Source organism: Geotrypetes seraphini, chromosome 3, assembly GCF_902459505.1.
Source record: "Geotrypetes seraphini chromosome 3, aGeoSer1.1, whole genome shotgun sequence".
Lineage (NCBI taxonomy): Eukaryota > Metazoa > Chordata > Amphibia > Gymnophiona > Dermophiidae > Geotrypetes > Geotrypetes seraphini.
In genome coordinates, this window is record NC_047086.1 from 197,306,178 (window position 1) to 197,328,146 (window position 21,969).

The 21,969-nt window shown below is 44.2% G+C and overlaps 1 protein-coding gene across 5 annotated transcripts in view; it reads right to left on the reverse strand.

The window, feature by feature from the left end:
* The window catches only part of EIF4B (eukaryotic translation initiation factor 4B), a 246,767-nt gene that overhangs the window by 155,340 nt on the left and 69,458 nt on the right, over nt 1–21,969 (reverse strand). For all 5 annotated transcript variants that reach the window (XM_033936328.1, XM_033936327.1, XM_033936329.1 and 2 more), the window contains exons 3-4: nt 20,942–21,150; nt 15,200–15,316 (exon numbers count right to left, since the gene is read on the reverse strand). In XM_033936328.1, the coding sequence (XP_033792219.1) occupies nt 15,200–15,316; nt 20,942–21,150 (326 nt within the window). The remainder of the gene's footprint in view (nt 1–15,199; nt 15,317–20,941; nt 21,151–21,969) is intronic.

Here is a 21,969-nt window from a genome sequence, read left to right on the forward strand (position 1 = left end):
ATCTCTCCCTCCAACCTGATGCTGTGCACTTATGATGTCATTTTCATGACGTAAGAGGGGATTGAAGGGGCACATATATTCCTTGTATATATATTCCTTGTAAGTTTTCTATTCCTGCTTGAACTGCCGAACACAGTTTGTATGTGCCAAGAAATCACAAGGCCATTTTCTCTTTGTGTTCTGAGCTCTGTGTCTTACATCTTGTGCTTTAGAGAGATAAGAAACATTGCTTAGACCTTAGATGGAAACTTCCCACTAACCTCCCCCCCCTTATGTTTGCTAACTCTTTCTAATGTATCCTATTACCAAATTTGGTCTTTCCTACAGTCATGTTGCTTTTATGTATCCTGTTACCAAATATGGTCTTTCCTACAGTCATATGCTGAAAAAACTGACCATGTATAAATGCTATATAAATAGATGTAGGACTCATAATAAATTGACAATTTCTTTGGGACAAACCTGAGCCTGTGCGTCCTTTCTTCCTAAAGAGAATGTCCCCAGATGCATCTGACTTACAAATGACAGAGCTTGAGGCGGTATTGGGACCAGAACCTTTTCAAAGCCCTCTCCAGCCAATCCTCCCCCAAAACAGCCATATACAGATGCAGACCATGCAAGTCTGCCCAATACTGGCTTTAGTTCAATATTTAATATTATTTTCTGATTCTAGATCCTCTGTGTTCATCCCACGCTTCTTTGAACTCAGTCACCGTTTTCCTCTCCACCTAGTATGCTGAAAGCTAAGGACCCAACACAGACTGCGTTTCGACAAGATAGTCTTCTTCAGGGCTCCCTGAAAGTCCTATGATGGTAGATACGTGGAAAAGCTAATATGTGGAAAGTCACAAGGAGAACGCTACTTGAAACCAAAGCTATGAGATTGTTTTATTGTACTTTTGGAACTTTTATATTTTTAATAAAGTCCATTTCAGGAACATTGTCATTCCACAGTGTTTTTTGGTTTTCCATGGATTCTTTTCTCTGTGGATTCTTTGGGGTCAATTCTTTTTGGTTTCGGTTAGACTAGAGCATTACCTTTGACCAATCTCTAATATTTCTTTTTTTTTCTCCTCTCATCAGTTAATTTTACTGCTATCAATTTGTTGTGGTATTTCAGTATATAAAAGATGGCTATTGCAAAAAATAGTGAGACTCTAGTATGTAACATCAAGAAATTAAGCAATCTAAACCAGAAATTTGTCTCCCAGTAAACATAAGAACATAAGAACCGCCATCTCCGGATCAGACCTTCGGTCCATCAAGTCCGGCGATCCGCACACGCGGAGGCCCTGCCAGGTATACACCTGGTTTATTTTACAGCCAACCATATCTTTATATGCCTCTCTCAAGGAGATATGCATCTAGTTTGCTTTTGAAGCCTAGGACTGTCGATTCCGCAATAATCTCCCCTGGGAGAGTATTCCAGATGTCAACCACTCTCTGTGTGAAGCAGAACTTCCTGACATTAGTCCTGAACTTGTCCCCCCCTTAGCTTCATTTCATGTCCTCTTGTCCGTGTCAAATTGGACAATGTAAATAATCTTCTCTGCTCTATTTTGTCGATTTCTTTCAGTATTTTGAAGGTCTCGATCATATCCCCACGCAGTCTCCTTTTCTCAAGGGAGAACAATCCCAGTGTTTTAAGTCGATCCTCATATACCAGTTTCTCCATACCCTTCACTAGTTTAGTTGCTCGTCTCTGCACCCTCTCCAGCAGTTTTATATCCTTCTTTAGGTAGGGAGACCAATGTTGGACGCAGTATTCCAAGTGGGGTCTGACCATTGCCCTATAAAGCGGCATTATAACTTTCTCCGATCTACTTGAGATTCCTTTCTTTATCATGCCCAACATTCTATTTGCCTTCTTTGCCGCTGCCGCGCATTGTGCCGACGGCTTCAGGGTCCTATCTATCAGTACACCCAGATCCCTTTCTTGTTCACTTTTTCCCAGAGTTGCACCTGACATTCTGTACTCGTATTCCTTATTCTTACTGCCTTGCATTTCTCCACGTTGAACTTCATCTGCCATTTCTCAGCCCATTTTTCTAACCGACACAAATCGCTCTGGAGTTCCTCACTATCCTCCTGCGATCTGATTGCCCGGCAGAGTTTTGTGTCATCTGCAAACTTGATGATCTCACTGGTTGTTCCGTTTTCCAAGTCATTGATATAAATATTAAAAAGGATCGGCCCAAGTACTGAGCCCTGGGGTACACCACTAGTCACTTTCTCCCAGTCGGAGAACTTCCCATTTATGCCCACTCTCTGTTTTCTGTTCTCCAGCCATTTGCCTATCCATCTTTGTATATCTCCCTCTATGCCATGGCTTTGTAGTTTCCTGAGAAGTCTTTCGTGTGGAACTTTGTCGAACGCTTTCTGGAAGTCCAAGTATATTATGTCCACCGGCTTTCCACTATCAATTTGCTCGTTCACGGTCTCAAAGAATTGGAGTAAATTCGTCAAACACGATTTCCCTTTCCTGAATCCATGTTGACTGGGTTTCATCAAGTCGTGTGTGTCCAAGTGCTGAACTATGCTATCCTTGATCAGTGATTCAATCATCTTGCCGGGGACAGACGTAAGACTCACAGGTCTATAGTTGCCCGGTTCTCCTCTCGATCCTTTTTTGAAAATTGGCGTGACGTTTGCTTTCTTCCAGTCGTCTGGTATCTGACCAGTTCTGATTGACAGGTTTGCAAGTTTTTGCAATAACTCTCCGATTTCAACCTTCAATTCCTTCAAGACTCTTGGGTGAATTTCATCCGGTCCAGGGGATTTGTCACTTTTAAGTTTGTCGATCTGATAGTATATCTGATCTAAGTTCACTTCAACTGTGGTGAGGCTGTCCTCTATTTCTCCTGTAAACAGTTTCTCCGCTTCAGGTATTGTTGAGGTGTCCTCCTTCGTAAAGACGGACGCAAAGAAGGAATTTAGTTTGTCTGCGATTTGTTTATCTTCCTTGATGTACCCTTTTCTTCCCTTGTCGTCTAGGGGTCCCACTGCCTCTTTTGCAGGTTTTTTCCCCTTCACGTATCTAAAGAAGGGCTTGAAGTTTTTGGCCTCCCGGGCTATTTTTTCCTCATAGTCCTGTTTTGCATCCCTCACCGCCTTGTGACATTTCTTCTGTTCATCTTTATGTTTGTTCCAGGCTTCGGTTGTCTTCGTGCATTTCCATTTTTTGAAAGAGTCCTTCTTTTCTTTTATGGCTTCCTTCACCTGTATGGTAAGCCATGCCGGTTCTCCTTTGCCTTTAGTTCTCCGATCTTTAGAAATCCTCGGAATGTAGAGATCTTGTGCTTCTGCAATAGTATTTTTCAATAGGCACCATGCCTGATCTACTGTTTCAAGTTTGTCCACCATCTTCTCGAGTCGTTTTGTTACCATGGCTCTCATGCAATCGTATTTACCCTTTTTAAAGTTTAAGGTGGTGGTTAAGGTTTTGGCATGTTTCCCTTTCCCGATGTCCAGTTTAAAGTTGATTACATTGTGATCACTTGTTCCCAGTGGAACCATGACTTCTACTTCTGTTATCGGTCCCGTGAGACCATTTAGGACCAAGTCCAAGGTGGCGTCGCCTCTTGTCGGCTCTTTTACCATTTGCTCCAGGAAGCAATCCCCTAGCACCTCCAGGAACTTGGCCTCCTTGCCGCAGTTGGAGGCTCCTAGTTTCCAGTCTATTCCTGGGAGATTGAAGTCTCCCAATATAACTACATTGCCTGTCTTGCATACTTGTCTGATTTCCTCCATCATTTCTGAGTCAGTGTCTTCCGCCTGTCCTGGGGGACGATAGTAAAGGCCAATTTTTGTATCTGCGCCATTTTGACCAGGAATTTTGATCCAGAGGGACTCCAGCTTCTCTTTCCTGTTTGTTGTAATCATTCCAACAGAATCTATTTCTTCCTTAACATATAGGGCAATACCTCCACCTTTCTGCCCTTCTCGATCCCTTCTATATAGTTTGTATCCCTGTAGTACTGTGTCCCATTTGTTTTCTTCATTCCACCATGTTTCTGTTATGCCAATGATATCCATGTTCTCATGTCTTGCTATTGTCTCTAGTTCTCCCATTTTGTTTCCTAGACTTCTAGCATTTGTATACATGCATCTAAGTTCCCTTCGTGTTACCTTTTTGAACCTTCTACTCTTGGCTGTCCTTACAGTTTCATTTACGGTATCCTTTACTGCTCCTGTGTTATCTCCCATGTTTGCTGTGTGGTCATCCCCTCCTGTGTCTGAGTTGTCCCTTCCTGCTTGTTCTCCTTTGTTGTCTGTGAGGTTGACCTCTCTTGTGTATGTGTAGTAGTCCTTTGTTCTTACGTCGGGGCATCCTGTTGTCCGTACCATCGACCGGTGGTCGACTGTCGGCTTTCCCCTGTCCTTCAGTTTAAAGCCTTCTCTATTGCTTTCTTCATGTTGCCTGCCAAAACTCTTGCTCCTTCCTTGTTGAGGTGTAGTCCATCCCTTCTGTAGTACTTGCTTTTTCCCCAGAACGCCGTCCAGTTTCGCACGAAGTCGAAGCCTTCATCTTCGCACCATCGTCTCATCCAGGCGTTGATCGCTTGCAATTCCCCTTGTCTCTTTCCATCTGCTCTTGGTACAGGGAGGATTTCAGAGAAGGCCACCTTCACCTCCCTGATCTTCAGTTGTCTTCCGAGTGAGCGGAGCTGGCCCTTCATCTCTTCCCTGTCATACTTCCGCCCGCTCACATCATTTGTTCCCACGTGGATAAGCACAGCGGTGTCCACTCCCCCTGCGCCATCTATGATCCTGGAGATCCTGTTGGTCACATCCTTTACTCTTGCTCCAGGCAGACAGGTGACGACTCTGTCCTCTCTTCCTCCTGCGGTGTGGCTGTCCACGTGTTGTATAATGGAGTCGCCTACGATGATCCCCATCTTCTTTATTCGGGAGTTCCTTGGGGGGCGTAGGTCCACGTCCTTGGAGTAGGGCCAGTCATCTTCCTCCAATGATACTCTTGAAATTGTTTCCTGTTCTTTGAGCGGGGGGACATCTTCCTGCGCTCTCACTATTCCTCCTCACTCAACTAAACAAAGATATGCCTATGTAAAACTTATTAGAAGAATTTTTACAAGTCAAAGATCTTATAAAGGAGAATAAAGATTCACTCTTGGACCTCAAAGAAGTCACTTTAAATATCAAGCAGCAACTGTGCAATCTTACATCTCGTAGGATGGAAGCAGCTTTAAACTGCACTTACTAGTGCACGAGTAGCAACTACTTATCCTGCTACTTAATAAATCCTTCTGTATCATTAAGGGGGAAATTAAGGATTTAAAAATTTAGAACACTGGGTCTCCAGGAGAGAACTGAAGATCCCCGTATGATTTCTGGAAAAATTGATACTACAGGTTAATGGATTCGAATTTAGTTCAGCCATTAGAGCTAGAAAGAGCTCATCGGGATCCCTCATTCATAGCTCCAAATCCCAAGTATCCTAGAGCGTTTGTAGCTGTTATTGCGTTTTCTACAACTTGCAAAAGCCAAATCTCCCTTAAAATTTATGCCACACCATTCTTTTAGTTGCCAATCTACACAAAAAGGATTATTCAAAGACAAAGTATTTTCTAGCTGTGCAGCCCTGGCTGAAACACACTGTTGCCAAATTTGGGCTTTTTTTCCCCAAAGACAATTAACACCACCACTAAATCCTTTGAGGACCTTGCAAACCCATTTGGAGCATCTGGGATTTACAGATATGGAATCTTCTACCAGCTCTTTACCATCTTGACAATTCTTCATATTTTCATTCATATTTTCTGGGCTTATCTCCCAAAATGTTGATACAGAATTTTAATATTTCGGCTTTTATATTGCTGAAATGCTTGTTAAATATCTGTGCCTTTGGCCTGTAATAAATCACTGAAAGAATAGTGTTTAAGGTTTATTCTCATTCTGGTATCTCAATCTTTGGCAAGGATTGTGTTCTGCTGTTCCATCCTTGCTGAACTCATATGATTCTCAAGTTAATGTTTTGCTATATGGGCAACGATTAGTCTCAATCTTCTACTATTCACTTTCATGAAGGATTTTTTCAATTAAAATGATTAATTTTATAATAACGGCTCTTGTTTTTCAGCATATTGCTTTGTTTTAACAATGTCTAGGTATTTAAAAGTTGTATCTGAATATTAAATAAAGGTCCAAATAACTTTAAAAGATTGACGTTCTGGAATTATTTAGCTAAACTATCTCCAGACATCTTTTACATACAAGAAACCCATCTTGATACTAATCATTCTCAGCTTTTAAAACATAGCAAGTTTTGAGGACTGAGCAAGATGGCTGACACTGCTTGTTAGCAGTATGAGATGGACGATTCTTTGTCTTGTTTTTATGTTTTCCCCTCTCCTTTTTATGGGAAAGTTAAAAAAAAAAAAGGGTAATAGCAAGACTGATTTTCTGGTTGGGTTTATCCCATTAGAGACAGACCCAATGGACCATTACATCCAGCACCTTCAATCATTTGATAATGCTCTGATGGCTGTACTGCTGAAAGCGTCTGCAAAGCAGACTGAAGAGATGCTCTCCTTGGCATCTGAATGATCATTAAGTCCAGACAAAGGGCAAGCGCCCCCTATTCCAGCCATAATGAGATCTTCCTTTGTGGTAGACCTGTCACTGACGGTTGAGGATCCACCAGCATCTGAAGTGACGGTAGCGATGTTCGGAGTGAGAGAAACCTCTGGGACACTGATGGTCCAAACTGACATGGAAGCTTTCTCTACAGGATGTTTTTCCCTTCATCGAGCTGCACCTATTTCCTTAGACTCAATTTGGGAAGCAATAGAAGTGTTAGGTAAAATGTTGACAAACTTTTCTGGCCGGCAGCACACTAAAATCAGTGCCCCGGCCGGAAGACACCCAGAAGTCAATGCAATGACATCATGTGCATGCGTGATGTCATCGTGTCAACATCCGTACATGTGCAGAGGCCGTCTGGCCGCAACACCGCTGTTACAGGGATCCGGGAGGTGCGGGGAGAAGAGGAAAGAGCCAGGAGGAGAATCAGCTGCACCGGCTGACTTCCTACAGGCAGTCAGCGTGGACGACTCTCCTCCTCGTCAGTGTGTTGTGGCACACCAGAAATCTCAGACGGCACACAGTTTGCGATACACTGAACTAGAGGTTCAGACTCTTAAATCCAATGTAATAGTAGTGGAATCGGGCTCTAAACATAGGGCTGCATAAAAATAAAAATTAATAATAATAAAAAACCAAACAAACAAAACAAAAAAAAAGATACTGCTCTGCTTCATATTAAAATTGAAATTTTGGAAAATTAGGCTAAGAGAAATCTTTGTTAAAAAGTACATCGGCAAAATGATGTTAGAAGCTTCTTATTTAGATTTTAGAAAATTGCTAAAGACACAACTATTCAACAGGCAGGTATCTTAACGATCTTTGCTTTTTTAACATATCTTTCCAATTTTATTCACATGTTTATTTTATCTTGATGTATTTATTAGAAGTGTATTTATTGCTTTCAAGTTGTTAGCCGCTTAGAACCTTCCCGGTATGGTGGCATATAAATAAATTATTATTATTATTATTAATTAAAATATTGAAGATTTATTCCACATATGGTTAAGGTTTTTACATCCCTGTTAAAAAAATTAAAAAAAAAAGTAAAGCCAGTGTACTCTAAGGAAACTTTGGTGGATTCTCTAGAACCTACTTCTCCAGATCAAAATACTGACTTAACTACTTTCTTGAAATATCTATTTAGAAACAGGCGCCACCAACAACTATGATTATGATGGAAAGATTAGGTACTTACCTTGGTAATCTTCTTTCTAGTAGATAGAAACATCATTCTTGACCAATGGGTTTTAGCCCTCCTTGACTGTGGACCAATGGGTTTTAGTCGTCCTTGACTGTGAAGCGTGTAGAAAGCCTCATTTATATATTCTTCTTCTCTACCTCCCCCCACTCTGGGTTGTGTTAGACCTCCTCAGTCTGTATCAAAGCTTCTAGTCAGCCCTAGAGTGTGTACAAAAGAGAGGGGACACAATTCTCCCTGACACAAGTCTGTTCTGTTTAGAGACACTACAAAATAAACACACAACTCATTATAACATAAGGTAGAAACCAACATGCCACCTACTGTTTGCAATCTGCATTAACAAGTTCTAGATGTTTACACTTTTAACTGTTATTCTATAAGAATTAAATCTCTTCTCCTCCCCGACTGTGCTAGACAGTGGAGGTAAACAAGACACCTGACCATATAGACATGTCTGAAACAGAAAGCAAGCTAACCAAATGACAGGGTGGGTATCAAGTCTGATGTTCCTATCTATTAGATAGATTACCAAGATAAGTACCTAATCTTTCCTTCTAGTGCAATAGGAATATCCGTCTTTACCAATGGGACGTATCACAGCAATCCCTGCATCTTAGGGCAGTACCGGCAAGTCTGCAGATTTTGTTGGATTTTCTTTTGTTGTTTGTTTTGGGCCAGTACAATGGAACCAAACTGAATTATTTCTGGCTATAACATTCACCCTATAAAATTTTGTGAAAGCACGATGGGTGGACCATGTGGCCACCCTACAAATTTCATCAAATGAAACTGATCTCGCCTCTGCCCAGGACAACGCAATGCCTCTTGTGGAGTGTGATTTCAATACCACAGGATTTCCACTCCCGATATAAGATGAAGAAATCACTGTCCAAATCCATCTGGAAATAGTTGCCTTGGAAGCCAGCCTGCCTTTTCGTGCAGCCCCCCAGGAGCAAGAAATGATAGGAAAGTCAAAAAACTCATTTGCTACTTCCAAATCCTGAAGAACTCTCCGAACATCCAGGGATTTCAGAACCTTGTCTTCCCTCCTTGCTCCAGTGGGTGAAAAGGCCGGGAGACACTTTGTGGTTTACGTGAAAACTTGAAACTACCTTTGGTAAAAAGTACGAAATTGTTGTTTGTGAAACACCAATGTCCGAGATTCGGAGAAAAGACTCACTGCAGGACAGAGCCTGCAACTCCGACACCTTTCTGGCTGAATATGGTTTTGATTGTCAGGTCCATCAGATGCCACTTCCAGGGGTTCATACAGAGCTCTAGCGAGTGCTCGTAGGACCAAGTTAAGGTTCCATGTCAGAAAAGGCTGGCGTACCAGTGGGCAAAGGCGTAAGGCTCCCTTCAAAAATCTGGCAACATCTGGATGTGAAGCCAATGTTTGATTACTTGAACGCCCCTGAAGCAGGACAGACCTGCAATCTGTACTTTGAGTGAGCCCACTGCAAGGCCTTTTTCAAGACCCTCCTGAAGAAAAGCTAACACCAGTGGAATTGGAGCCTTAATAGGATCCGCATGCCTCCAAATGCACCAGATCTGGAAACACTCCCAGGCCTTTGCACAGGCTGCTACTACAGACTGTTTCTTCACTCTCAGCAGAGTAGCTATGACCATGCCAGAATAGCCTTTGCGTGCTAACTCCATGTACTTAAGAACCATGCTGTAAGACCATAGCGGTCTGGATCCTCTAGGGCCACCAGGCCCTGAAAGAGAAGGCCCGGATGACAAGGGAGTCTTAGACCACTGCCCTCTGAAAGCACACCAGATCAGCAAACCACAGCTGCCTTGGCCAATCTGGGGCAACCAGTTACCCGACCTGGGTGAGACCTTATTCTTCGAAGGACTCTTCCTATCATTGGCCATGGAGGGAACACATATAGGAGTTCTACCTGAGGTCAAGGCTGAACCACAGCGTCCAGAACTTTGCTTCCAAACTCATACTTTTGAGACTGAAGAACCGAGCTGCCTTATTGTTCCTGGCAGATGCCATAAGGTCAAATGAAGGGCACCCCAACTCTTTACTAAGTTATTGAAGGCCTCCTGAGATAGACACCATTCACCGGCAACCAGTGTCTGCTGACTCAAAGTCCGCTTGTATATTGTCCACACTTGCTACATGGGCCACTGAAAAAGCCAACATATGGGTCTCCACCCACCAAAACAGCAGTTGGGCTTCCAATCTCAACAGTGCTCTCCTGGTGCCTCCCCGTCAGTTGACATAGGCTACTGCTGTGGTGTTGTCAGAGAAAACATGGACCACTTTGCCTTTCAGGATGCTTTCCAGGGATTGAAGGACTAAGCATATTGCTCTCAATTCTAAGCAATTTATGGACCAACTCTGCTGTGAGGGCAACCATCAGCCCTACAGTGGGAGTCCTTCGCAGTGGACTCCCGAGCCATAAAGGCTGGCATCTGTCATCAAGTCACTCACATGGGGAAGCGATCGTGGCTTCTACCATCAGTTCAAGCTGTTCAGAGCTGCACATATCCAAGGCAGAGAGAGATCCAGAGCATCAGACTGTGGGGACCACCGCCTCCTGGAGAGAACGCAAATGTGCTTTCACCCAGGGCACTATTTCTATCGTCGCCACCGTGGACCATAGTAGCTAAAGATAATACTATGCCAGCATGACCCTCATCGCCAAGATCTGCTGCCCGAGTTTTACTCTGCGAGCTTCCAGCAGGAACACAGTTTTACTCTGTGTTGAACAGGATTCCCGTGACTGTGTTGGGTCCAAGTGACTCTTCTTGAAGTTTATCACCCAACCCAGCTCCTATAGGAGCTGGATCACCTGGTCCACCACTGTGAGCATGTCAGCATGGGATGACACTCTTATCAGTCAATCGTCTAAGAATATACCTGTTTCTCTGCTTTGCGAAGATGTGCTGCCATATCAACCGAGAGAGCAGAGAACAGGAAATGCTGCTCCAGAACACGGAATCTCAAGAACTTCTGTGGTCCAGGAATATGCAAATAAGCCTCCGTTAGATCTAACAAGGCAAATTTCCCCAGCGCCACCAAGACAATTACTGACTGGACCATTTCCATATGGGAATGGGGAATCTTGAGAGCTGCATTGATAGACTTAGGATCGGTCTCCAGACTTGAGTCTCTTTTGGGCACAATAAAGTATATTGAGTAACTGCCCAAGCCCAATTCTTTGTCTAGTATAGCTTTCTATAGCAGGCAGATAGACAAGGGTGACCCGGTCAACATTGTATATCAGAATTTTCAGAAGGCATTCAACAAGGTTCCATATGAATGACTACTTAGGAAAATTGCGAGGGTGAAATACTCACGTGGATTAAAAACTGGCTGGAGCACAGGAAACAGAGAGTGTGGGTAAATGGACAATATTCGGACTGGAAGAGCATCACCAGTAGGGTGCCACAGGGCTCGGTGCTTGGACCCGTGCCCTTCAATATCTTTATAAACGATCTGGACATTGGTACTGTTGAAGAATCATGGAATTTACAGGTGTAACAGTTGTCACCAATGATATGAAAACAGATTGTGAATGAATCAAAATTACGTGAATAAATTAAAATACAGTATCTGCACATTACATTGGAGACTCAGCTTTGAGGCCTTGTAATAAAGAGATTAAGCTCGCAGATTGGCATTCCCTGTCTAAATTGCTGATTCTACATTTCAGCTAATGCTAGGAAGTTCAGAAGGTTGATTTTGTGACTCTAAGAGACATGGATTTATGTACTATTCTTCACATACATCCATGGGGATAAGGTTCTCAGAGGAACAGGAAATTTGGGTGTTTTACAGAGAATCTGTTTCTTATAAATTAGAAAATACAATACTACTTTGAAGGTCATACAGAAGTTAAGATGTATCTGCAGGAAGTAGGGCTTTTTACTGACATGATTGATATTTGGAAAGGTCAAAGATCAAAAGTGATTTAAGAAGAAAAGGAAACACTGCCACCTACCTGCTGGGTTTAAAACCTTAACAGAATGGACCTTTAATGTTAACATTGACGTAAGGCATTTTTGGAAAGGAAGTCATGTGATCAATTGTACCACTGTATTCTAAAGCATGATAATTACTACAAATGATGTCACATTGGGTATAAATCTGTTTGCCTTGTTTTCTCTCTTTGAAGAGCACTGAAATTCTGAGGGCTTGCTCTTCCCAGACTATGGGAGCTCTGTCAATAAAACATTTGTTTTTACATGGCTTTTCCTCGTCTGCTATTTGAATTCACAGAACGGAGTCTCTAGCCCAATCATGTGGGAGAGAGAATCCATTCTGGTAATTCTTTTGGCCTCAATGTTCAAGTCTCCAGCCTACTTGAACAGTATGAGTGAGGTGATTAAAGTTGCAGACAAAGTTATTTGGAGTAGTGAAGACAAAGGGGGATTGTGAAGATCTGCAACGTAACTTAATCAAGCTCGAGAAATGGGCATCAACATGGCAAATGAGGTTCAATGTGGATAAGTGAGACCTCCCAGGAAAGAGACTTGGGAGTTCTGATCAACAAGTCAATGAAGCCATCCGCGCAATGTGTGGCGGCGGCGAAAAGGGTGAACAGAATGCTAGGAATGATAAAGAAGGGGATCACAAACAGATCGGAGAACATTATCATGCCGCTGTACCGGGCCATGGTGCGCCCTCACCTGGAATAATGCGTCCAGCACTGGTCACCATATATGAAGGACACGGTACTACTCGAAAGGGTCCAGAGAAAAGCGACTAAAATGGTTAAGGGGCTGAAGGAGTTGCCATACAGTGGAGATTGGAGAAACTGGGCCTCTTCTCCCTTGAAAAGAGGAGACTGAGAGGGGACATGATCGAAAAAATTCAAAATACTGAAGGGAATAGACTTAGCAGATAAAGACAGATTGTTCACCCTCTCCAAGGTAGGGAGAACGAGAGGGCACTCTCTGAAGTTAAAAGGGGATAGATTCCATACACACGTAAGGAAGTTCTTCTTCACCCAGAGAGTGGTGGAAAACTGGAACACTCCTCCGGAGTCTGTTGTAGGGGAAAACACCCTCAAGGGATTCAAGACAAGGTTAGACAAGTTCCTACTGAACCAAAACGTGCGCAGGTAGGGCTGGTCTCAGTTAAGACATTGGTCTTTGACCTAGGGGCTGCTGCGGGAGCGGACTGCTGGGCACGATGGACCACTGGTCTGAACCAGCAGCAGCAATTCTTATGTTCTATCGCTCGTATTCTGGCCGATTTTTCTGGCTTTCCCGCTGACAAATTCACAAATAGGTCCAGGAGGGACCACAAGAACTCCAATTTGAACCCCTCCTGAATGATTTCTAGTACCCAATGGTTTGAAGAAATCCACGCCCAAGCCTCCCAGTATGCCACCAGAATCTTCCTCTCCCACCCCCCACCAACACATGGAGAGAAAGCTACCAGTCTGGCATCATTGCCTTTTGGGGGCAGCATTAGGGGATCCAGATGCTTGGGGTGTCTAGCGCTCCCAAATCTCTGTCTCGGACCTTGAAATGACTTCTGACTGGCAAGCACCCCAGAATACAGGTGAAAGTGCCTTGAGCCATGAAAATTTCCCTGTCCGGAGCCCCTTGGGGCCTGAGTTCTGCTGTCTGGGAGCAACTTTGGCTTATGATCTGCAACACTGGCCATTAGATCAAAGCCCTTACCAAAAAGCAACTGCCCTTTAAACAGGAGTTTGTTCAATGTCGTCTTTAGAGGCCTAATCTCCTGCCCACTGCCTGATCCACAGCATTCTGCAGGCAGAGATGGCATATGCAGAGACCTTGTTCAAGACCCTAAAGAAGTCAAAGAGAATCTGCTACATAATCCACCCCTGCCAACAGAAATTGGGGGTTTGCACTGTGGTCCGATTCCATAGCAGCTAAGTTTAGAGTGGCACGCCCAGGCGACATATGAGGCTGCAGATGCTGTTTTCAAGCCGAGCGTCACGATCTCAAACTGCCTTTTAATGACAAAATCCAGCCTGCAGTCCTGGGTATCCTTCAGTACCACTCCACCTTCATTAGGAAGAGAGGTATGCTTGATAACTTCACCACCAAGAAATCCATCCTCAGTATATTAAATAGCTGCTGGAATTTGTTGTCTACCAGATAGAGCTTTACCATAGCTCTGGCTACTCTTAAGGGTCCCTCACAGACTTCCTAATGATCTGTGAGCATCTTAGTAATATTAGGATGTGAAAGGAAGCATGTCACTTGCGCCTTAGTGCTGCTCATAAATGAGCACTGAGTAGCCAAGGTCTAAAGTGGCTACAAATCCAGCTCTTGAAGAGACTGTGTGATAATTCCCTGCAACGCAGTCTAAATCAGACATGTCAAAATCTGGCCCGCGGTGTATTACATTTACCTTTTTTTACTTTAATCTGGCCCGCCGGTACGAACCGCTGCCGCTGCTCTTCACGAGTGTCTGCCTTCGCCTGGTCTCCTCTTCAAAGCAGCTGGCTGTAGCGAACCTCACAAGTCACCGTTTACCTCGGTAGCTGCCACTCAGACCCCTCATGGGAGTGGGCCCTCAGACTCCCACCGAAGTGACATCATAGTGGGAGGAATGCAGCCAGCTTCAATCCAAAATCAAAACTGCCACAGGAGCCAAATGGCCTGAACTCAAACCCACTGCAGACGAGACCTAGGACAAACTTGCTCCTAAGGGAATGATCCCCAAGCCTCTGAACTGCTGAAGCAAGCTGGCCATACAAGAATTCAGCAAAGCAGGTGCCTGTAGGTTACAGGCGAGAGTCCGTGTCTTCTCACAGCCAGAGATGTCTGAGGAACCAAGATCCTCTACAGCACCAAAAAGCTTCACGATCGGATAAAAAATCTGAACAATCAGAAAATAAATTTGAGCAGAACAGACAAGCTCCTACAACTTTGCGTGTAGAGAGAAAGACTGAGGAGGTCCAGCACAGCCCAGAGTATGGGGAGGCAGAGAAGAATATATGAATGAGTCTCTCTATACACTTCACAGTCAAGAAAGGCTAAAACCCATTGGTCAAGATGTTCCTATTGCACTAGAATTAGCCTTAGAATGGAACACAAATTCAGCTCAGAATGTTGAGAATAGCAGTTAACCAAGATAGTTCTGGTAATACAACACAAGAACTGCTGACAGCTATAAACACAGCTGCCACATCAAGAATAAAGGTTCCTTCCTATTGATATTTAAACAGAAGCAGAATTCCAGCACAACAAAAACTTACAAGTAAATGAGTTAGACTGCAGTATCTGTCAAAAAAAGGAAATGCAACAAGTGGATATGAATATTAAATAGTCCATGAAGTATATTAGTTCTCTTCCTAGAGTTCTTAATTTTAAACACTACTAAAGCTATCACTTCTTTTAATTATTGTGTCAAATCACTGAACTCAAACTTTCCCACCCCACAAAACTTACCTCTTCGTTGAGGCTCAAAGCACTGAGTAGAGAATCCAAGTCATCAAATTCAGCATAACCAAATCCTTTCAACCTCTCAGGATTGTTGGGCTCCCGTGGCAGACGCACAGCACTGATCTAAATTCCAGGAGGAGAAAGGCAAGTTTTGTTTTCCTTTTTCTTTTTAGTTCAATAATTTTTTATTGAGTATTTTAGAGAATACAGGAAGCAGTACAAATACATAAGATCAAAATAAAGCTTTCTGTATAAAGAACCTACAAATCTATATTCAACTATAGAGGAACATAACAGTAAGAAAGGTTCCTATTATTAGAACTGCATGTGAAGAATATATAAGAAAAAAGAGAGGGAGAACAACAAAAAAGGAAAAAAAGAAAAAGAAAAAAAAAGGGGGAATAGGAAGAAAAAGAAGAAAGGAAAAGGAAAGAAAAGGAAGACAGGAGTGTCTACGGAACAGAACGTACATAGGTATCCAGGAATGACCAAGGTGATTTGTTAAGCTTCAAGTTCATGGGGGTTCTGGATGCATTTTTTTTCTCATATGCATAGGATTCAAATTTATGATACATACACAGAGAGTTCCACCAAAAAGTATAGTCTAATAACGAAGATGATTTCCAATTTTTCAGAATGTGCATGAGAGCAGTCACAAACATGGTATCAATGAGTTTAGGAGGACAATTTGATTGTGCAAAGCAGGGATGTTGAGAGCGAAGGATTACAATGTCCATAGACATTGTAATCCTTCCGAGCAGTTAGTAATAGATTGTATGGTGATCCAAATGCGAGTCCAAAAGGAGCGGACTAGCGTACAGTGAAAAAGCATGTGGTCAAGAGTTCCCACATCTTTTAAACAGTTCCAGCAAACAGAGTCTTGTTTTAAGTTGGCTTTCCACATGCGAATTGGAGTCCATACTGCATGCCACATAATAAAGAACATTGATTGTGAGACTTACCATAACAGGTGTTATCCAGGGATAGTAGGCAGATATTCTTAACGTATGGGTGACGTCACCGACGGAGCCCCGGTACGGACACTTTTAACTAGAAAGTTCTAGTTGACCGCACCGCGCATGCGCGGGTGCCTTCCCGCTCGACGGAGGAGAGCGTGGTCCCCAGTTAAGATAAGCCAGTTAAGAAGCCAACCCGGGGAGGAGGGCGGGTCCTAAGAATATCTGCCTGCTGTCCCTGGATAACACCTGTTACGGTAAGTAACTGTGCTTTATCCCAGGACAAGCAGGCAGCATATTCTTAACGTATGGGTGACCTCCAAGCTAACAGAGAGGGAGGAGGGATGGTTGGCCATTAGGAAAATAAATTTTGTAACACAGATTGGCCGAAGTGTCCATCCCGTCTGGAAAAGGCATCCAGACAGTAGTGAGTAGTGAACGTGTGAACTGAGGACCAAGTGGCAGCCTTGCAGATTTCCTCGATGGGCGTGGAACGGAGGAAAGCCACAGAAGCAGCCATAGCTCTGACCCTGTGGGCCGTGACAGCACCTTCCAGTGAGAGACCGGCCCGAGCATAACAGAACGCAATGCAGGCAGCAAGCCAGTTGGAAAGCGTTCGTTTAGAGACAGGGCGACCTAGACGGTTAGGGTCGAAGGACAGAAAGAGCTGAGGTGAAGAGCGGTGAGCCCTGGTACGGTCAAGGTAGTATGCAAGGGCACGCTTACAGTCCAGCGTGTGCAACGCCTGTTCCCCAGGATGAGAATGGGGCTTAGGGAAAAAGACAGGCAACACAATGGACTGGTTGAGGTGGAAGTCCGAGACCACCTTGGGAAGGAATTTAGGATGGGTACGCAGAACCACCTTGTCATGGTGAAAAACAGTGAAAGGAGGGTCGGCAACCAGTGCATGCATCTCACTAACCCTCCTGGCAGAGGTGATGGCAATGAGGAAAAGCACCTTCCATGTTAGAAGTTTGAGCGAAGTTGTGGCAAGAGGCTCAAAAGGAGGTTTCATGAGAGCTGATAAAACCACATTCAGGTCCCAGACGACAGGAGGAGGCTTCAGAGGTGGTTTGACATTGAAGAGGCCTCTCATGAACCGGGAAACCAAAGGATGAGCCGTAAGCGGTTTTCCGAGGATAGGCTCATGAAACGCAGTGATGGCACTGAGGTGGACTCTGATTGAGGTAGACTTGAGGCCAGCGTCGGAGAGAGAGAGCAAATAGTCCAATACAGTTTCCACCGCTAATGAGGTGGGATCGTGATGACGCAGTAGACACCAAGAGGAGAACCTGGTCCACTTCTGATGGTAACATTGGAGGGTGGCCGGTTTCCTAGAGGCATCCAAAATGCGACGGACGGGCTGAGACAGATTCTCTGAAGAGGTTAGCCCGAGAGAAATCAAGCTGTCAGGTGGAGCGAAGACAGATTGGGATGTAGTAGAGACTGATGCTGCTGCGTAAGTAGAGTAGGAAACACAGGAAGAGGAATGGGCTTCCTGGAGCTGAGCTGAAGCAGGAGGGAGAACCAGTGTTGGCGAGGCCACCGAGGGGCGATGAGAATCATGGTGGCCCTGTCCCTGCGGAGTTTGGATAACATTTTTCATGGTCAGACAATTTCTTGGTGGCTGCCTCGATGGATTCATCGAAGAGGTCATTGTCTTCACAAGGGATATTAGCGAAATGGTCTTGAAGATTAGGGTCCATGTCAATGGTACGAAGCCAGGCAAGACGGCGCATAGCTACAGAGCAAGCAGCTGCTCGGGCAGACAACTCGAAGGCATCATAAGAGGACTATAGGAGATGTAATCTGAGTTGAGATAAAGAAGCGAGGACTTCTTGGAATTCAAAGTGTTTTTGAGTATCCAAATAAGACAAGAAATTTGGTAATAGAGAAATAAGGAATTCAAAATAAGTAATAAATTGAAAATTATAATTGAGGACTTTAGAGGACATCATGGTATTTTGATAGATGCGACGTCTGAATTTGTCCATTGTTTTCCCTTCTCTTCCAGGAGGAACTGTGGCATAAACCTTGGAAGGATGGGACCTCTTCAAGGAGGACTCGACAAGCAGGGATTGATGAGATAACTGTGAGTTATCAAACCCTTTGCGATGCACAGTTTTATACCTAGAGTCCAATTTTCCTGGAACAGCTGGTATGGAAAAAGGTGTTTCCATGCATCGATCAAAAGTCTGATTCAAAAGCTTATGAAGAGGAAGCTTAAGAGACTCTGCCGGAGGTTGAGGAAGATGCATGACTTCTAGATATTCCTTAGAGTATTTGGAACCAGTATCTAATTGAAGATCCAAGTCCACAGCCATCTGACGAAGAAAAGATGAGAAAGAGAGCTGATCTGCCAATGCTTTGCCTCGAGAAGGACTCGAGGACGTCGAGGCAGCCTGGGTCGAAGAGGAAGCTTCGGCAGGAAAAAAGGCATCAAAAGAATATGGTGACTTGGACGAGGCAATGGAAACCGCTGCATCCTCGAGGTCCGGCATTGGAGACCTCGAGGAGTCGGTGGTCTAGTCAAAGTTGGAGTAGATGGAGGCTTAGTGGAAGAAGGTCTTTCTTTAGAAGAACTATGCCTGGAAGGATGCGTCGATGAGAACCGAGCCTGGAAGCAGATCTCAAAGATCGAGGATACTACGCCTCGGCGATGGAAGCAGCCGATGGTCGTAAAGAATGTATAGGACTAGAGGCTGTAGATCGAAGCTCCAGAGGCTTGGTGGAGGAACCTCAATGCACTCCTAAAGACTCTGCTCCTTGTATAGAGTGTGAGGATTCCTTCCGAGGCACTTACAAAGAATCTGCTCCTTGCTGTACGTGCTTTGATGCCAGACCAGACACTCGCAGAGATTCTGCTCCCTGCAAAGAGTGTGTAAACTCAGACTGAGGCTGGGGAAGCAGCTCGATCTCGCGGGAGTCTGCTGAATGCCCAGACTGGATAAGAGGAAGAAGCTTCAGTCCCATATTAGTAAGGAACTGAATGAATTGCTTCTCCAAAATGGTCTGTAAAGAAGCCGGGAAGGATGGATCCACGTCTGAAACCGGATCACCTGCTTTGGCTGGAGGTTCCTTCAATGTAGTGTGAGTGTGCTTTGACTTGGAAGTCTTAGGCACTTTAATCACTACCGCTGGAACTGCTGCTGAGCTATCTGACCTGAGGAAACAGGGGAAGATACAGCAGATGTCGTCAATGAAAGAGCCGCTGCAAACGAGGAAGGTCTGATAAGGCTCAAGCTGAAAGCAGTAGAAGCAGGAGGAACCTTGGTAGAAGTCGAGGCCGAGGTCGCCTTTGAAGTCGAGGGGTCAGAAGATGATTCCATCTCGAAGAGCTTGTCCACCAAAATACTACGATTGAAGGCTTGAGGCTGAAGCGTAGCACAGCGCAGACACGACCTCGGATGATGTTTCGGCCCAAGGCACTTGAGACAGCGACGGTGTGGGTCCGTAAGAGAGATTGCGTGCTGGCACTTGCTACACTTCTTGAAGCACGTGACAGGCCGGGACATAGAAGTAAAAATAGCAGCCGCAAAATCGAAGCCCTCGAACTGCAGCCGAGCAGCCTGTCCCGCGAAATGGACGGAAGAGGAAATAAATTTTTTAATATTTTTTTTTAAACTGAAATTGAAAGAAATAAAATAAAAACAGCGATTCGTGAGGAAAATAATACAAACCGCGGTTCAGAGAAGGCACAAAGTAACGAAGTTAAACGCAGAGAGTCAAAGAAGGACTTCTCGGCTCCGCGGAAAACTGAGAACTGAGGAGACGCGCCCTGCGCTGGGCGGGAAGGCACTCGCATGCGCGGTGCGGGTGACTCAAAACTTCGAGTTTCTTCAAGCAAGCCTGCTTGTGAGGCGTCCGCATCTGGGCTCTGACAGTGACGTCACCCATATGTGAGAATACCTGCCTGCTTGTCCTGGGATAAAGCAAGTTTTCTTCTTATGGAATAACAAATAGCTAGAACCTGCTCTAATACTCATTTGTAGGCCAGTGGTCTCAAACATGCGGCCCGGGGGCCACATGCGGCCCGCCAGGTACTATTTTGAGACCCTTGGTATATGTATCATAATCACAAAAGTAAAATAACAGTTTTTTGATCATATGCCTCTTTAACTATAAATTACAATATTATTATTAAGACTTAGCCAAAAGGAAAGATTTATAAACTATAAAGAGTTTTACCTCATGCAAAATTGTCATTTCTTTAATAAGACAGTAACTATTTTTTCTAAGGCCCTCCAAATACCTACAAATCCAAAATGTGGCCCTGCAAAGGGTTTGAGTTTGAGACTAGAGAATGACACGGTGACAAAATTCATCACCGTTCCCGTCCCCGCGGATAACCGCGGGAAATAATCCCATGTCATTTTCTAGTATCTATTTCAACCTCAGTCCTTCTACACCAGCATTCTTCAAAGCAAAGCTTGTGGGTCAGTGGTTGTGGCCATTCATACTCTGATTCTTCCCTCTCTCCTTAAAGAATGACATGAAGATGATTTCCCGCGGTTATCCGCAGGGACGGGGACGGTGGTGAATTTTGTCACCGTGTCATTCTCTATTTGAGACCACTGCTTGTAGGCCATTCAAAATTAGCACTTTCCTTAATAGCCAATTTTACCTCATTAATTAAGTTCATGATCAAAAGTTTGAGATAAATTCTCTGACTTTTGGAAAGGTGAAAAGTTATGGGTGAAAATAAGTTTAAGCTAAAAGAGAAGATCCTTATGGATTACCTACTTAGGGCATATTTAGGATTATATCTTGGTTAATACTTTGTTTTACTCACTTTAAGTCCCCGGAAAAACTTCTCAATGGACTCTTCAGTCACATCATAAGGTAAGTTACCCAGGAAAGCAGTGAAAGGTGGTGATTTAGGAAGGTGACTTATGTTAATGTTGGGTTCCCGGGCAGCTCGTGGGGCAGTGGGCAGAATCGATCGATCTATCGGCGGGGCCCGGAACATATCATCATCATTACTGTGCCATGTGGTGGAAACTATAAGAGAAAAGGTGAACCAAATATTCAGTACATATTCTGGCCTATTTGTAACCTGTGATACCTTTCATTGAGGCTGCTTGTCAACTAAAATTTTTAATTATGTGATTTAATCATATGATTAAAAGGACCAATTCTTCCTCTTCCCCACTCACGGGACCAGCATCTTCCTCTACCCCCATGACTTCTCTCCCTCTTTCTTCCTTCCGTCCCCACTCTGGTGTCTAACATCTCTCTCTCTCCCTCCCTTCCCTCTCTCACCCCAAACCTATTTTCTTTCTTCCCTCCTTCCCTCCAAAATCTCTTCATTTCTTCCCTTTTTCCCTCCCTTCTGTCCCTCCAAATCTAACATCATTTCTCTTCCTCCCTTTCTTCCCTCATTCTCAATATCCAGAATCTCTCCCAGCCCCCCCTTCACCCCGGATCCATTATCTCTCTCGTTCATCCTTCCTCCCATTTGACCCCGCCCTCCCCCACTGAGCAAGTCCAACACCCTTTTCTCCCCTCCATCCACTCCTGGATCCAACATCTCTTCCATCCCTTCCCTCCATCCCCAAATTCATTATCTCTCTCCTTCCAAGTCTCACATCCTTCCCTCCCTCCTATTGTACAGTATTTCTCTCTCACTTCCCTCCATCCCCAGAACTATATCTTCCTCCCCATCCTGCTCCACCATCTCCCTCATCCCCACCCTCCCACTGGGGCACAAATTGGCATTCCCCTCCTCTACCTGCAGTTCAACACCTCCCACTCCAAGTCTACCTTAAATCTGGTCTTCTCTTGATCTTAAAGAAAGATTAGGTTCTTTTTTTTTTTTTT